At 39.6% G+C, this 18,515-nt stretch overlaps 2 protein-coding genes across 2 annotated transcripts in view; one reads left to right on the top strand and one right to left on the bottom strand.

Moving 5' to 3' along the window:
* Nucleotides 1–3,982: 3,982 nt before the first annotated feature.
* Nucleotides 3,983–9,697, top strand: WDR5B (WD repeat domain 5B). The gene is made up of 2 exons (XM_070466062.1): nucleotides 3,983–7,106; nucleotides 9,612–9,697. The coding sequence occupies exon 1, from the start codon at nucleotides 6,070–6,072 to the stop codon at nucleotides 7,060–7,062; it is 993 nt and encodes a 330-aa protein (XP_070322163.1). The 5' UTR covers nucleotides 3,983–6,069; the 3' UTR covers nucleotides 7,063–7,106; nucleotides 9,612–9,697.
* A 318-nt stretch (nucleotides 9,698–10,015) lies between these two features.
* FAM162A (family with sequence similarity 162 member A) overlaps nucleotides 10,016–18,515 on the bottom strand; it is a 40,505-nt gene continuing 32,005 nt past the window's right edge. The window contains exons 4-5 of the mRNA XM_070466063.1: nucleotides 12,722–12,830; nucleotides 10,016–10,244 (exon numbers count right to left, since the gene is read on the bottom strand). Coding sequence (XP_070322164.1) covers nucleotides 10,152–10,244; nucleotides 12,722–12,830 — 202 coding nt within the window. The 3' untranslated portion in view covers nucleotides 10,016–10,151. The remainder of the gene's footprint in view (nucleotides 10,245–12,721; nucleotides 12,831–18,515) is intronic.

The raw sequence follows: 18,515 nt of genomic DNA, 5'->3' as shown, positions 1-18,515 counted from the left end.
CATTGAAATGAATTAGCCATGGATTTACATGTATTCCCCATCCCAGTCCCCCCTCCCAACTCCCTCTCCACCCGATCCCTCTGGGTCTTCCCAGTGCACCAAGCCCGAGCACTTGTCTCATGTACCCAACCTGGGCTGGTGATCTGTTTCACCCTAGATAATATACATGTTTAGGATGAACAACTCTTAAAGCTAGTGTCTCAGCATGTGTTTTATATGTAGTTCCTTTTCTGGAGGCATAATTTGACCTTAAGTTTACAAAACCAAACTGCCCTAACACAAGTTTTGTTACATAAAGAAAAAAACCCAAAGCTTGAAAATGCCTTCTCAGAAAGTTAATGGGTATATTTTAAAGGGTAACTAATATTACCAACCCCATGTTTATATATACACCAGAAATAGCTCATCAATCTCTTTTGGCATACTCTTAAGAAGAAAAAAATTTTTGGCCGATTATATCCAACGAATGTGGAAGCTCGTGCTTGCCTTAGACTACTAAATTTTTCATCTTTACACACTGCTTATATTGCTGCATGAGAATATTTTCTTTATGCATTCTTCCAATTTAAGTGGCCAATCAGTAGAAACAGAAAGATGTATTTATTCACTGTGATTGCTTCTCTACCATTTTTTGAGAGGTTTCACTGACCAGGTATTTTCTGAAAACAAAACAGTCTTAAAACAGTCTTAGTTCCTGCAGACTACATGATCATCCAGTTGGGTTTACAAATTTATTAAAGCTTGCTTAGATGACTTGCCCCATTTCATTCGCCATTTTGGAAAAAAGTATTCTAATTTTAAAATCAGTATGTGTTCATTTCTGTGATTTTGAATCATTTTCCAAAGAATAAAATTACTCTCTAAATTCCTTTATCTATACCCACTTAACTTGAGGCCAAAGGAGCCCAGAGGGTGTCAGTATGGATCACTGCCTTATTTAACACACTTGGGCCCAGCATTATTTATGGGTAAATAGAAACCCAGAAGGCCACAATAATGGAGAGGGATCTAGACAGGTTGGAGTGCAAATTAGCATACAGAGTGTAGAATCTTTCACGATTAACTTTTGATGAGAGCCCTCTTGGGAAGTCCACTGAATGTTCTGGTTTGCTGACGGCAGTCCTAGTTTTTAAATCAACACCTGTTAATTATTTTAGTGCCCTCTTTCACTTTAAAAAAGTTTAGATAAGTTATATGGCCATCCCATATTTAGCCCCTCACTCCAGTACTCTTGCCTGGAAAATCCCATGGACGGAGGAGCCTGGTGGGCTACAGTCCATGGGGTCTCAAAGAGTTGGACATGACTGAGAGACTTCACTTTCACGCATTGGAGAAGGAAATGGCATCCCACTCCAGTGTTCTTGCCTGGAGAATCCCAGGGGCGGCGGAGCCTGGTGGGCTGCCGTCTATGGGGTCGCACAGAGTCGGACATGACTGAAGTGACTTAGCAGCAGCAGCAGCATGTTTAGCCCAAAGAGATTTTCATATATTTAAATTGTTGGTGGTCTTAAGCAACTGGGGATGTTCAGAGTTCAATTATGCTTGAGTTTTGAGGTCTGGATTTGGCAATTAGACTTACTATGAAGGAAGTCAGTTAAGTCGTTCTGTAGTATAGAAATCACCCCCAGGCCATGTTAAGGTTTAGCACATATACCTATCCTCCCAATTTTTTTTAATATAAAAAAAATGACCCATTTGTGGCAGTATTTCTTTGTGTCTGTCTTTTTAATTTAAAAAAGTTCTACAATGTTGTTCTGGGTTTTGCCGTACAACATTGTTTACAATAGGCAGGGCATGGCAACCTAGTTGTCCATCAACTGACAAATGGATAATGAAGATGTGGTAAATATATACAATGGAATATTACTCAGTCATTAAAAAAGAACAGATGTAGGTCAGTTCTAGTGAGGGGGATGAACCCAGAACCTACTATACATACTGAAGTAAGTCAAAAAGAGAAAAACAAATACTGTATATTAACGAATGTATGTGGCAATATTTCTACTTAGACTAGCTCCAACTTTACTGGATGGCAAGAAGCATAAACCTTTCAACCACAGATGAGACTGAGTTCTAAAACTTTTACAGGAAATTTAAAGAAACTTTAATGGGAGAGAAACTTACAAAATCACTTTTATCTGGTGAAGACTAAACATAGCAAAAAGAGAAATTAAAAACAGGACCGAGTAAAGAACATTTCTTGTGTGTTAGTCGCTCAGTCATGTCTGACTCTGTGACCCTAATATGGACTGTAGCCCACCAGGCTACTCTGTTCATGGGATTCTCCAGGCAAGACACAAGTGGGTAGCCATTCCCTTCTCCAGGGGTATCTTCCCAACCCAGGGATCGTACCTGAGTCTCCTGCATTGCAGGCTGATTTTTTGCTGTCTGAGCTGCCAGGGAAGAACTTTGCTTGAAGAGTCCCAAATACAAATCTCCAGTTGTGGTTTCAGTCATTTTGGATTCACTTATATTAGTATTCCCTGTTCCTACACATATTAGTATTCCCTGTTCCTACACATATTAGTATTCCCTGTTCCTACACATATTAGTATTCCCTGTTCCTACACACTCCACAGTTGCTGATGCTCCCCTCTTCCCAAGGAAGTAAACTATTATACTCTTTGTTCTAATTTATAATGAGTACAATATCAGGACTATATGTGAGTGTTAGAACATGACTAATGAATAAAGATTTAACTAGTTATATTCATAGCTTTTTCTTTACATGAGTTCTGGATACTATTCATACAACATTCCAGATAGTGAAAAATGAATAATGGAAATTTCTCCACTGAAATTTTAAGAAAATCTGATGAAAAATTATTTCTGGATATTCCTGTCAACACATTCCTAATTGTGTGCCCCCTTATACCTCATGCTTGTGACATTTCTAGTGGGCTAAATATACTCCAGTACCAACACCCATCCTAGCTCTCATACTATGTGTTCACCTTGTTTAATTACTTAATGGACATGAATCTGAGCAAATTCCAGGAGATGGTGAAGGAGAGGGAAGCCTGGCATGCTGCAGTCCACAGAGTTGCAAAGACTCAGACATGACTTAGCAACTAAACAACAATTTCCTTTCTTTACTCTGTGTTGGAAAAATACAGATTTACTTATATTCTTTGAAGCAAAGCCTATGCTTTATTCTGTGAAGTGCTTTTAAATTTTTTAATGAATTTAGTGTTTCTAAGCTTCCCAGTAAAAATCACACTAACCCTATCAAATAGGAGGAAAGAAGAGGCAGGAGGTGTTTAATCAGTTTAAAATAATGTATAAAAACGGATGCTCCAAACCATTTTAAAGATGCTTTTCCCATTCTCAGCACCTCATTGTTTATACCATTAATTTGCACTAGCTAAGACAACAACTGTCTAAATTCCAAACTAGAGTAGTAGGGTGTTTAAGTAATGAGGTTTTTACTAGTTTATTGTAGGTGTAGTTATGCTGTTGTGCCTTATAAAAACAAGACTTTCAATTATCCCCAATAAGTATAGATAGGGGACGCTTTTGTTTCCAAATGTTTTAATTCCTGACTGACAGAAAACATCATGAGACATATTTGCCTCTTGACTTCAACCGGCTAGCAGGAAAACCTTTCAAACAGAACACAAACAGCCTCTCTTGGGCACTCTATTGAACAATTAGGATCGGCCCTCCCTTTGTGGGTTACACAGCCTCAGATTCAACCAACCACAGATGAAAAATCTTCCCCCCTAATATCCATAAAGTTTCAAAACACAAAACTTGCTTCATCTTGGCAGCTGTTTACATAGTATTTATATTGTATTAAGTATTGTAAGTAATACAGAGATTACTTACAGGGAAGGATATAAGTAGGTTATATAAAAACATCACACCATTTTATAGGAAAGATAAGCATCCACTGGATTTTGCTGTGATGTGTGGGGGGAGGGGAGGGGGGGCCCTTGAACCAATTAACCTGCAGATACCAAGGGATAGTTAAAAAGGACTGGAGAAACTAGTCAGGCTTTCATTTTGGGTAAACCTATTCTTGACTAAAGATTAATTTACACCTGGAAAGCGCTTCCCTGGTGGCTCAATGGTAAAGAATCCGCCTGCCAATGCAGGACACTGGTTTGATCCGATCCCACTATTCTTGCCTAGAAAATCCCATGGACAGAAGAGACTGAGGGCTAGTTTACTGGGTCGCAAGAGTCAGACACGACTTAGCGACTAAACAACATCTGAAAAGCACGTACCCTTCACATATTTCACAGCCACTAATCAGTTCTTAAAACTAGGGAGGGCTGGCTAAAGCCTAATTACGAGTAACACTACTATTTTTTTTCGGACTTCCCTGGTGGCTCAGATAGTAAAGCGTCTGCCCACAATGAGGGAGACCTGGGTTCAATCCCTGGTTCGGGAAAATCCTATGGAGAAGGAAATGGCAATCCACTCCAGTATTCTTGCCTGGAAAATCCCAAGGATGGAGGAGCCTGGCAGGCTACAGTCCACGGGGTCGCAGAGTCGGACAGGACCGAGCGACTTCACTTTCACTTTACACATTTTTTACCCTATTCCACCTTTTCTGTTCCAAGCACCTAGCAGATCTGAACTTTCCTTGTCTTTGGAAATTTAAACCATAAGGAAGGGCTAAAACGTTTGCTCATTTCCCCCGGCACTACCATGTTAGGCTACCTAGGCGCTGGCCTTGTGGTGTTGGGAGAAGACTCTTGAGAGTCCCTTGGACTGCAAGGAGATCCAACCAGTCTAAAGATCAGTCCTGGGTGTTCATTGGAAGAGCTGAAGCTGAAACTCCAATACTTTGGCCACCTCATGCGGAGTTGACTCATTGGAAAAAGACCCTGATGCTGGGAGGGGTTGAGGGCAGGAGAAGGGGAAGACAGAGGATGAGATGTCTGGATGGTATCACCGACTCGACTGAGTAAACTCCGGGAGTTGGTGATGGACAGGGAGGCCTGGCATGCTGCGATTCATGGGGTCGCAAAGAGTCGGACACGAATGAGCCACTGAACTGAAGTGAAAACATCCCGAAACACTTACGGGACACACTTAAATCTGGGCATAAACTTGGCTAGGTTTCCCTCGCCTACTTGCAGGCCTTCGAACCCGCCACCAGGCTCTACATAACAGCTGGAGAGGAGAACGAAAGCCACCTGTGCAGCAGGAGCTCATACGGAGTCACCAGCGCTGAGTGGGCCCAGGAAGGCTAAGAAACGCGCAGTGCGAACGGCTTACATCCAAATCCATGCCTGCAGGCATCTCAAAATTCAGTTCTTCCTCGTCACGCGGTTTCCAAAAAAGTGATGAATGGTCTCTGAAATACAGCTTCCCACACTATCCAGCGAGGTCTGGAAGAAGCCCTTCCTGCAGAGGCCGGAAGGAAACCCCAGCGTCTGCTTTTGCGCAAGCGTAAACCGACTTCTCCCACAAGCCTCCTCGGCTCGGAAGCGGTGGGAGGGGCATCCTCTGCGCATGCGCCCGGCTCCGGGCTGTCATGCGCACGCGTCATTCCTTACGCAGCTGTTTGGAGCGTCGGCGGCAGGTGTGGGCGTTAAGAAATCGTGTGTATGCAGGTTTTTGCTTAGCTTCTGAAATCTTGTTTAAAGCGGCAACTATTCATGCTCAAAGTACAGTGTCTAAAGTCAGGCAGCTTGGGGTACTCAGATATTTCAGAGCTGGGGGAGAAGCAGTGAAAAATATTTTCTGTAGATTTCCCCCCCGCCTCCCCCCCCCGCCACCGCTTGCAGCTTTGAAGCGCGTTATGTAGTCACAAAACACCCAGCATTAATACCTTACTTGCCGACAGCGCACGGAACTGTTTTAATAGTATATCTAAAGTATTTGTTTACAGAAGAAGCAGCGAGGAAAAAGTGAAGTGGTCCAAGCTGTGCTGCTGAACCAGCGGATATCGTTGTTTAAAAACGATCCAGAGATTAGTCACTAAAAGACCTTTTTTTTTTTGTTTTTGAGTCAGATGTTTTTTATCTTCATTTTGCTGTATACAAAGCCAAAATACGGACTGCTTGGTTCAAGACCGGACATCTAGCCAACCTACCGACTTCGAGTTTCAGAGTCATGACTACACAACAGTCAGGAAATACGAAAGCAGAGCCGGCTCTCCCTTCATCTGCCAATCAGAGCGAGCCAGTGTCTGAAAAACCAAACTACGCTCTGAAATTCACTCTGGAGGGACACACGGAAGCAGTATCGTCAGTTAAGTTTAGTCCTAATGGAGAATGGCTAGCAAGTTCTTCTGCTGATAAAGTAATTATAATTTGGGGAGCCTATGATGGAAAATATGAGAAAACACTTAAAGGACACAATCTTGAAATATCAGATGTTGCCTGGTCATCAGATTCCAGTCGTCTTGTTTCTGCCTCAGATGATAAAACTCTAAAAATTTGGGATGTGAGATCTGGAAAATGTTTGAAAACACTTAAGGGGCACAGTAATTACGTTTTTTGCTGTAATTTCAATCCACCGTCCAACCTCATCATTTCAGGATCTTTTGATGAAAGCGTGAAAATATGGGAGGTGAGAACAGGCAAGTGCCTTAAGACTTTGTCAGCTCATTCTGACCCAGTTTCTGCTGTTCATTTTAATTGTAGTGGGTCCTTGATAGTATCAGGTAGCTATGATGGTGTCTGTCGAATCTGGGATGCTGCATCAGGTCAGTGTTTAAAAGCACTTGTTGATGATGATAACCCTCCTGTCTCTTTTGTAAAATTTTCTCCAAATGGTAAATACATTCTCATTGCAACTTTGGACAATACTCTTAAACTATGGGATTACAGCAGAGGCAGATGCCTGAAGACATATACTGGTCACAAGAATGAGAAATACTGTGTATTTGCCAGTTTTTCAGTTACTGGTGGAAAATGGATTGTCTCTGGTTCAGAGGATAACCTGGTATACATTTGGAACCTTCAAACTAAGGAGATTGTACAGAAATTACAAGGTCATACAGATGTGGTAATCTCAGCAGACTGTCATCCTACAGAAAACATCATTGCTTCAGCAGCATTAGGAAATGACAAAACAGTTAAATTGTGGACGAGTACTTACTAAACCCTTTAGAAATCAAGTGGTAGAGTCAAACTGGCCAAAAAGAGGTATTTTATTTTATTTTTATTTTTTTTAAAAAAGGTATTTTAAAAGATGGTGTTCTCTCAATTTTGGCATGTATTTTGGTTTTGTATTTTTTTTTAACATTGTCTTGCATTATAACAATTTGAGACCTGTAGCCTCCGTTTACAAAGTTAAGACAGTTGGAAATGCAAGTTTAGATTCCAGGGTTTCTGACTGTAATTTGATGTCTGTGATGAACCTCTTGTGTCTGTCCTTGAACAGATTCTCATTTTATTCCTTTCAATGACTATTCTAGAGGATCATTGTATTTGATAAAATTTAGAAGTAAAGCTCACAAAACAGGATGACTGATTAAATGAGGGGAGCAAGGGAGTTTGGAATAACTCCAAGGTATTTGGTTTGGGAGATCAGAAGAGAATAAGCCTGGGATGGTGGTGGACTGGAGATTTGTCAGATGCTACTCCCACAGTTTAAGTGACAGCCTACGTGATGGGATTTGAAATGGTCTGTGGAATCAAGTTTGTAATTTGGGAAAAACAAGTAATGGTTGTGTTCTGAGTCTTTTTACCAGGATAAAAAATAAAAATAAACCAAAGCAAAATTAATAAAGGCATTTTACTGTGAGAGGCATTTACCTCTAACTACCATGTCAGACTGCCCTCTCCTGATTCTCAGGGCAAGCTCAATGTCTGAGTAGTAAAGCCTCTTGCTTATTACGTCTGAACTACCCACTTCTGCCCATGCTGCGAACTCAGTTCAGAAATCACCACCTTGTGAAACTATCACTGCCTGCCTGTGCTGTAATGGTTTCACAGGCCATGTGTCCAGTAAATTATGAGCTCTGTAGACTCTATGTTTTATTCATCTTTGTATTCTCAGTTTTTATATATAAAAGGGCCTCAAGTAATCTTCGATTAATGACAATGAATTACACCACCATCACAACCTTCACTTGTTGCCTGATTTCAATAAATTTTGGAGTTAATCCCCCATACTATTATTTTTGTTAAAACCTAAAAGTACCTAGCCATAGCCTCACATTAACTCATTCAAACAGGGTTTATAGGAAATATAAACTGGAAAACATTTTCTGCCCCCTTTACCTGTAGAGACATTGATAAACATGAAAAAATAATTCAGAAATTAAGCAAAAATAGTACTGACAATCACTTAATTGAAAATGGGTACTATAGAATACAAAAGAAGACAGTTTTTCCCTTGTTGCTTATAATAGTGCTCATGAAATCTGATTTGCTTGAGAAGTTGTAAGCAATATAAGATACTAGAATTACTAGTAGGGTGTGTGACAGCTCAGAAGTTAATATGTGAGGCTATTGGGAGAAGTGGGATTAGATGGGGGAAGGTCTTAAATTCTGGTCATAAAATTTATATTCAACTCCAAAAGAGGCAGTCATTATTATAAGTTACTAAATAGGATAGCTGACACAAAATGATGATATAAATTCTTGCTGCATGGTAGGATTTTTGAGCTTTGACTTAAACATTTTACAACAATAAATCTTCAAGAACACAACACTTAAAAAATTAGATTTACCCATATTTAAAAGCTACATTTAGATAATATGCAAGTATTCCAAATTTTTAATCAAGGAAGACTAATCTGCTAAAATGTATATAAAGTAATGCTTTTTGATGATAAATTTGCAAGTGATAAAAATCACAGAGCTTGGTATCTAAAAGCTAAGGTCAAAGTACCCTATACAGACAGATATAGTTATCAGATAGATTATGAAGCTGTAGAGTAGTACATTAGATTTTACTGAGTATTTTATTAAACTAAGTTCCCAAACAGCTGCATATATTATTTAATCTGATATAACCCTCTGAATGTTTATAAGGACTTGCCATCCCTTAAAACTGATGAAGCATATGAGAATAAATGAAACACTTAAATAGAAACCAGCATCCATACCTAAATATGAGACAACTTGGCATCCCCGTCAAACTCAACAAGATATATGTGAGGTACAGATGCTTATTTTTCAACACTAATAAAATGTATTTGATAGCTTTTCATAATGGAGAAATTCAGTGTAAAAGCAGAAGGAAAGGACCAGTTAGGAATTCTAAGCCACAGAGCAGAAGAGGCATCTGTGCTGGTCTCAACTACCTTTATGGTGTTGGGATTTCAAAATCCTCAGAAACTTGTGGCCAGAACGCCATCATCACCTTGCCAGGACTTTTTCAAAGACTGCTCTCCTAAAAGCTTCTGTTTACCAGCATACCTGACAAAGGCAGAGTGTGGTCTGGTTGCTTCCCAGAGCTCTTGAGAAGCACCAGGGCATTCAGGAAGATTAGCTCTTCGACGTGCACCCGGGCAGTGTACTCAGCTGTCCCTCCTTACCTCTCCAGAAATGAGGACACACAAGCCATTTGGCTTCTGAGGAGATGTCACTTTGGTAATGGGAATTAAAGTAGGATATGGGACCTGGCTATAAAGAAGAGTTAATAATAAAGTTCAAATAAGTCATCTCATTTTTCATTCTTTCATTTTCTTGAAAAAACAGGCTTCATTTAACCTAGATCAAACTGTGGTGTTGGAGAAGACTCTTGAGAATCCCTTGGACTGCAAGGAGATCCAACCAATCCATCCTAAAGGAAATCAGTCCTGGGTGTTCACTGGAAGGACTGATGTTGAAGGTGAAACTCCAGTGTTTTGGCCACCTGATGTGAAGAGCTGACTCATTTGAAAAGACCCTGATGTTGGGAAAGATTGAAGGCAGGAGGAGAAGGGGACAACAGGGAATGAGATGGTTAGATGGCATTTCCGACTCAATGGACATGAGTTTGGGCAAACTCCAGGAGTTGGTGATGGACAGGGAGGCCTGGCGTGCTGTGGTTCATGGGGTTGCAAAGAGTCGGACACGACTGAGCAACTGAACTGAACTGAAAGTTGTAAAATACAGACAAGTGATTTCTTTAAGAAAATTTATTTGTGGCTCTAGAGTGGAAATAGGGAAGCTCATATACCACATTCTTTTTAGTAAGGCCTATTGCTGCAGCATTATTTCTAGATCTTCAAAATCCAACCAACACCAATATATCTGCTACTCTGTTTTGGCCTTCACAGCAGCCTCTTCTCTCAGACGAGCTTTCTTTTCTAGGTTCAGGCTTGTTAAAGTCTCATTTCTTCTGGCAGCCTAAAGTGAAACGAATGTGAACAAGTGATTATTTATGCCGGGTTGTGGAGGATGTCATTAACTGACGTGGCAAGTACAGGCATGGTGGAATGGTTTGCTGTTTTCACCAGGTACAGCAGCCCTCTCCATGTGTCTTCTGCCTCCTCTAATGCTCCTAGTATGGCAGTCTATCCATTCAAGCACAAGAGAAATGCCACACCTCTGCCTTCTCTTCCTTTCTGTTTAAATCTTCTAGCCTCTCTTCTCCCTTATAATATATTCCCTTGTCTTTCTCTTTTCCTCTCTTTAGTATTAAATACCTTTTAGTTTCCATTTCTACCCCCGTTTTCCTCCTCTCACTTTTCTTTGTTGCTACCATTTCTCCATCCCCAATTCATTTATATACTTTCACACCCTTCTAGTTCCTTATTCCTCTTTTACCAAAAACATTCAGCTTTGGGGATCCCATATTTGACTATCACCAAGTAGTACCCTTGATGACTCCCAGCAGTGTCCACCTTGCCACTTCATCCTCTGAGTGAAAAGCAGAGGAGGAGATGCAACCATCCTCTTCCCTTACTTCCCTCCCTCTGACTTGTTATATCTCTGTGAAGCTTAAATAAACAGTCCAGTTTCAAATTTTGATACCAAATGAGTGAAACCAGCACCCTAGACAGGGGTGTTTTTCTTCAGCATTAAGTATGGAGGGGGCGGAGAAGCAGAAGGTTAGATGATGAAGAGACAAAACACAATGGCTAATTCCTCTCTTCTAAACCACAGTAAGTTCAGAAGTTAGTCATTCCGGTAGCTTTTACCAACTTTTCAGAAATGGACAATTCCATAAAAGAAAAATAATATTTATGGTATAGGACAGGAGAGGAGCTCTTTATACAGTGCATACCCTTTCATGAGGCTGGGGGGATCCCAGGGAGTGATCTGTTTGTGGAGTATTTAAACTCAGCTAGCATCATCAAGTAGACAAAAGCAATGCAGATTTCTCAGAATTCTTAGAACCCCTATATCCTATTTTATATGCTCTGTAGGTTCAATCTGAGAGCTAAGCATGAAAAGTCAAAGAGGGAGACAGGAAAAATACTGAAGTAGGGTAGGAACACAGTTGTCAAGAGAACTTCACCCAGGCCTCCACACTTGCCCTTCATGCTGTCATAACATCAGCCTAAATGGTTGGTATTTTCTATTCCAAGACTCTAAAGAGAGTCAGAAGTTCACTTTTACTCTGGACTCACTGCACATAAGTCAGTTATCACTGGGTTTGCAGAAGAACGCTTTAAATTCTTGACAATAGATATAAGACATTTCTTTCCATGTGGGAGCTGTGATATATAGAATTAAACATGGGATTTAAATAATGGCTTGGCCAGTACTGCTGCATAGAAAAATATCTGTATTTTAATCACAAAATAGTAATTGGAAAACTTGACTCTACATTTTTGTCTTGTCACTTACTAGTTATGTGACACTGGGAAAAGTAAATAAGTTTTGGTTCTTCTTTTACAAAACATGGATAAGAGAACTGACCTCTTAGGTTCTCAGAATTATTGTGACTAAGTAAGTTGAACAACGTGCTATGCTGTGCTAAGTTGCTTCAGCTGTGTTGGACTCTGCAACGCTATGGACTATATATCTGCCAGGCTCCTCTGTCCATGGGATTCTCCAGGCAAGAATACTGGAGCAGGTTGCCATTTCCAACTCCAGGGGATCGTCCCAACCCAGGGATCGAACCTGGGTCTCCTTCATTGGCAGGTGGATTCTTAACCACTAAGCCCAAGTTTAACAATACCTGTTATAAAATGAGCACTCAGTAAGTGGGAGTACTTTTCCTGTCACCTCAATTAGGTCTAGATACAAACTGTGGCTCTGCTGTTAGGGAGATGTGTGTGAACTTGGGTAAGTTACTAAGCTTTCTAAGCTATGTTTCCTCATTTATAAATGAGGTCCTAGTATCTACCTTGCAGTGTTATTGTAAGATTTAACTGAGATAAACAGCAAGGTACCTGGAAGACAGTAAGATAGTTATTAATGCCTGTGTGAACCTGAATGCTTGTGTACTGCTTAGGAGCTTAGACAGATGGCCAAGTAGAGAACAGTGATAAGAACACTCACCAAGACTAAGGCAGAGTGAGGATCAATAAGTCCATGTACTGTGAGTGCTTTACAGACATACAAGGAGATATCCGTATATATGCCAGTGTCGTACATCTTGTTTCACATTCCTTATGACACCTGTGACATCTAAAAACTTTTTTTACTTAACCAAAACTATTTAGTTTTTCAGCATGCCAAAGTTAGGATTTGCTATTTATCTCCAGGCATGATAATCTCAGGTTTGGTTCTACCATATTTTATTTCGTTTCTTATCATTTCTTGTATAGGAAGTGACTTCCTCATCACAGAGAATAAATACAAGAATTAACCCCTGATTTCCTCTAGGTCTTTTGTGCAAAATATATAAAGATAGAGGGGAAGTCCACTCTTACCTTCTTGCCCTCAATAACCATCAATATGCATCCTGCCACTGTCAAGGCAATCATTACATAGCTGATCTTCACCCGGACCTTGTTCTTTGCAGCATCAAGCATCTCAAACCTAGCAATACAATGAGATCATGAGAGAAAGTTAAAATTTATGAGTTGCTAGAGGATATAAATCTCTGTGTCCCACAAATCAGGAGTGGAGTGGTGCCCATAAATATAAAAAAGGGAGGTGAGACCCAAAGATCTCGTAGGACTTTTGGGAGGATGGAGCATTTTCACAATTCACTTTATATTTTTATATAAATCACGGTAAAGGGGTGGAGATGAAGATAGTGGGACTGAGGACTTCCAGCTACACACTATGCCAATGATGGGGAAGAATTTAGAGGATCAATTTAACCAAAAGTATGTGAAGATCTTCACACTTCAATAAACCTTTCTTGGACATCAGGAACCAGCTGTACTAGCTTCGGCATTGCAGCTAAATATCAGTTGGATCCTACTGCTTCAATTTCTGCAAAAGTCAACAACTATAGTTTAACTGGAATAGGCTACACTCAGACTCAGGCCTGGTATGAAGCCTCCATTGTCTGCTCTGGTAGATGGGAAGAGTATAATGCTGGAGGTCACAAACTTGGGCTTGCTCTGGAGCTGGAGGATGAAAGAAACCTCCAGGAATGGGTGTCAAAAGATCTGACTTTAATCTATTTGCAGTGTGACCAACAGCAGCCCCATATACCCAAGGTGATCAAAACAAAGGATGATCTAAATAAGAGCTGTATTTTAAATATTTAGATAGTTACTTATTAGTTGGTTTCTAGTTGAAAGGGTTATCTATCTAGTTACCAGTGCTGCAGTTGTGCAGTCACCTATATACTGCTATGCTATGCTAAGTCTCTTCAGTCATGCCCAACTCTTTGTGACCCTATGGACTACAGCCTGCCAGGCTCCTCTATCCGTGGGATTCTCCAGGCAAGAATATGGAGTAGGTTGCATGCCCTCCTTCAAAGGATACTTCCAATTCAGGGATCAAACCCATGTCTCTTGCATCTCCTGAATTGGCATGCGGATTCTTTACCACGAGCACCACCTGGGAAGCTTATACATTACTTAAATGTATTTAACTGTTAAAGGTGCTATCTGCCAACAATAAAACACTTATGAAAACAAACAAAAACAAACAAACCAAAAACCAAGAAAAATCTCAAATAGCCTAACCAACCACCTAAAAGAACTAGAAAAAGAAGAACAAACAAAACCATAGCAGAAGAAAATAAAGATCAGCAAGGGAATAAAATAGAGTTTAAGAAAAAAACATTGAAAAAGATCATTAAAACCAAAAACTCATTTTTTGAAAGGATAAACAAAATAAAAAAACTTCTGGCTAGGCTAAACAAGAGAAAGGGTCCAAATAAGCAAAATAAGAAATAAAAGGATAAATAATAACCAATGCCACAGAAATGCAAAAAAAAAAAAAAAAAAAACCCCACAAAACATTAAGAGTATACTTTGAACAATTATATGCCAACAAACTGGACAACCTACAACATACCGCCCCGAAATGAATCAAGCAAAAATAACTAACTAATCTGAACAGACTGATCACTGGAATTGAAATAGATTATGTAGTAATAATAATAATAAAAAAAAACCTCTCTGCAAACAAAAGTCCAGGACCAGATGGCTTCACTGGAGAATTCTACCAAACACAGAACTTACGATGATCTCTCTCAAAGTCCTCCAAAACATTAAAGAGGGGGGAACACTCCCAAAGTCATTCCATGAAGCCACCATCACCCTCATACCAAAATCATACAAAGACACTACAAAAAGAAAACTACAGGCCAATATCTTTGATAATGATAGGTGTAAAAATACTCAACAAAATATTAGGAAACTGAATCCAACAACACATAAAAAGGATCATACACCATAATCAAGTTGGATTCATCCAGGGTTGCAAGAATGGTTCAACATATGCAAATCAATCAATGTGATACACCACATTAACAAAGACAAAAACCATGTGATCATTTCACCAGATATAGAAAAAGCATTTGATAAAACTCAGCATTCATGCTAAAAACTCTCACCAAAGTAGGTACAGAGGAAATTTTTAAAAATAATAAAAATGCTTAATAAAAGCATTTATGACAAACCCATAGTCAACCAAATACTCAACAGTGAACAGCTAAAAGCCTTCCCACTAAATTCTAGAACAAGTCAAGGACATTTGACTCACCACTTCTTTTTTTTTTTTTACCTTTTTTTTTTCCCCCTGAATTATTTTTATTAGTTGGAGGCTACTTACTTTACAATACTGTAGTGGTTTTTGCCTTACATTGACATGAATCAGCCATGGATTTACATGTGTTCCCCATCCTGAACCCCCCTCCCACCTCCCTCCCCATCCCATCCCTCTGGGTCATCCCAGTGCACCAGCCCCGAGCACTTGTCTCATGCATCCAACCTGGACTGGCGATCTGTTTCACACTTGATAATATACATGTTTCAATGCTGTTCTCTCAGATCATCCCACCCTCGCCTTCTCCCATAGAGTCCAAAAGTCTGTTCTATACATCTGAGTCTCTTTTTCTGTCTTGCGTATAGGGTTATCGTTACCATCTTTCTAAATTCCATATATATGCGTTAGTATACTGTATTGGTGTTTTTCTTTCTGGCTTACTTCACTCTGTATAATGGGCTCCAGTTTCATCCACCTCATTAGAACTGATTCAAATAAATTCTTTTTAATGGCTGAGTAATATTCCATTGTGTATATGTACCACAGCTTTCTTATCCATTCGTCTGCTGATGGGCATCTAGGTTGCTTCCATGTCCTGGCTATTATAAACAGTGCTGCGATGAACATTGGGGTACATGTGTCTCTTTCAGATCTGGTTTCCTCAGTGTGTATGCCCAGGAGTGGGATTACTGGGTCATATGGCAGTTCTATTTCCAGTTTTTTAAGGAATCTCCACACTGTTCTCCATAGTGGCTGTACTAGTTTGCATTCTCACCAACAGTGTAAGAGGGTTCCCTTTTCTCCACACCCTCTCCAGCATTTATTGCTTGTAGACTTTTGGATAGCAGCCATTCTGACTGGCGTGTAAGGTACCTCACTGTTTTGATTTGCATTTCTCTGATAATGAGTGATGTTGAGCATCTTTTCATGTGTTTGTTAGCCATCTGTATGTCTTCTTTGGAGAAATGTCTGTTTAGTTCTTTGGCCCATTTTTTGATTGGGTTGTTTATTTTTCTGGAATTGTGACTCACCACTTCTATTCATCATAGTGCAGTCTTGGATTGGAAGAATTAACACTGTTAAAATGGTCATACTACCCAAAGCAGTCTACAGATTTAATGTGATTCCTATCAAACTATGCATGATATTTTTCACAGAACTAGAACAAATAATCCTAAAATTTATATAGAGCCACAAAAGACCCAGAATTGCCAAAGCAATCCTGAAGACAAAGAACAAAGCTAGGAGCATAACACACCCAGACTTCAGACAATACTATGCTACAGTAATCAAAACAGCATGGTATTGGCACAAAAACAGACATGCAAATCCATGGAACAGAACATAGAAACCCACACACCTATAATCAATTAATCTTGGACAAAAGAGGCAAGAATATACAATGGAGGAAAGAAGTCTATAAGTGGTTTGGGAAAGCTGGACAGCTTTATGTACATCAATGAGGTCAAAACACGCCCTCACACCATACACAAAAATAAACTCAAAATGGCTTAAGGACCTAAATGATACCATAAAACCCCTAGAAGAGAACACAGGCAAAACAGTCTTTGACATAAATCTTACCAATATCTTCTGAGGTCAATCTCCCAAGGCAAAAGAAAGAAAAGCAAAAATAAATTGGACTGAATTAAATTTACAAGCTTTTGCACAGTAAAGGAAACCATACCCAAAATGAAAAAAAATAACAAAACAACCTTACAGAACGGGAGAAAATATTCACAACTGATGTGATCAACAAAGGCTTAATTTCCCAAATATACAAACAGCACATACAGCTCAATATCTAACAAACCACCCAATCAAATATGGGCAGAAGACTTAAGTAGACACTTCTAAAAAGAAACCATCAGGCACATAAAAAAACACCAAGAATCATCAAGAAAACCACAATGAGGTATCACTTCAAGCCTGTCAGCATGGCTGACATCAAAAAGACCACAAGTAACAAATGTTGGTAAGGATGCAGAGAAAAAGGAAGCCCTCATGCACTGTTGGTGGGAAGGAAAATTGATACAGCCACTATGGAGAACAGCACAGAGGGTCCTTTAAAAACCAAAATTAAAGGTACTATATGATCTGGCAATCTCACTCCTAAGCATATATCCAGAAAAGACAAAAGGTCTAAAAGATACATGCACCCCAATGTACACAGTAGCATTATTTACGATAGCCAAGACACAGATGACACAGTTACACACACACATATATACATACATGTGCACACATAAAATGGAATACTACACAGCTGAAAAAGATAATGAAAATTGCCATTTGGAGCAACATGGATGGACCTAGAGATTATCATACTAAGTGAAGTCAGACAGAGGAAGACACGTGTCATATGATATCACTTAGATGTGGAATATAAAATATGAAATGAACTTATTTACAAAACAGAAATAAATTCACAGACATAGGAAATAACCTTATGGTTACCAAAGAGAATGGAGGGGGAGGGATAAATTCAGTTTGGAATTAACAGATACACACATATATAATTAGATAAACTAGAATCTACTATGTAGCACAGGGAACTATATTCAATCTCTTCTAATATAATAGAAAAGAATCTGAAAAAGTATGTATTATGTATAACTGAATCACTATGCTGTAACCTAAACCACCACACTGTAAATTAACCATACCTGAACTTTATGCCAGCAAATATGGAAAACTCAGCAGTGGCCACAGGATTGGAAAGAGTCAGTTTTCATCCCAATCCCAAAGGAAGGCAATGCCAAAGAATGCTCAAACTACTGCACAATTGCACTCATCTCACATGCTAGTAAAGTAATGCTTAAAATTCTCCAAGCCAGGCTTCAGCAATACATGAACCGTGAACTTCCAGATGTTCAAGCTGGTTTTAGAAAAGGCAGAGGAACCAGAGATCAAATGCCAACACCTGCTGGATCATCGAAAAAGCAAGAGAGTTCCAGAAAAACATCTATTTCTGCTTTATTGACTATGCCAAAGCCTTTAACTGTGTGGATCACAATAAACTGTGGAAAATTCTGAAAGAGATGGGCATACCAGACCACCTGACCTGCCTCTTGAGAAACCTGTATGCAGGTCAGGAAGCAACAGTTAGAACTGGACATGGAACAACAGACTGGTTCCAAAGAGGAAAAGGAGTACGTCAAGACTGTATATTGTCACCCTGCTTATTTAACTTATATGCAGAGTACATCATGAGAAACGCTGGGCTGAAGGAAGCACAAGCTGGAATCAAGATTGCCGGGAGAAATATCAATAACCTCAGATATGCAGATAACATCACCTGTATGGCAGAAAGTGAAGAACAAAAGAGCCTCTTGATGAAAGTGAAAGAGGAGAGTGAAAAAGTTGGCTTAAAGCTCAACATTCAGAAAACTAAGACCATGGCATCTGGTCCCATCACTTCATGGCAGATAGATGGGGAAACAGTGGAAACAGTGGCTGACTTTATTTTTTTGGGCTCCAAAATCACTGCAGATGGTGACTGCAGTCATGAAATTAAAAGATGCTTACTCCTTGGAAGGAAAGTTATGACCA

This window comes from Odocoileus virginianus, chromosome 4 (genome assembly GCF_023699985.2).
Source record: "Odocoileus virginianus isolate 20LAN1187 ecotype Illinois chromosome 4, Ovbor_1.2, whole genome shotgun sequence".
NCBI lineage: Eukaryota > Metazoa > Chordata > Mammalia > Artiodactyla > Cervidae > Odocoileus > Odocoileus virginianus.
Note: the sequence above shows the minus strand (reverse complement) of the source record. Positions and strands in the feature narration are given on the sequence as shown.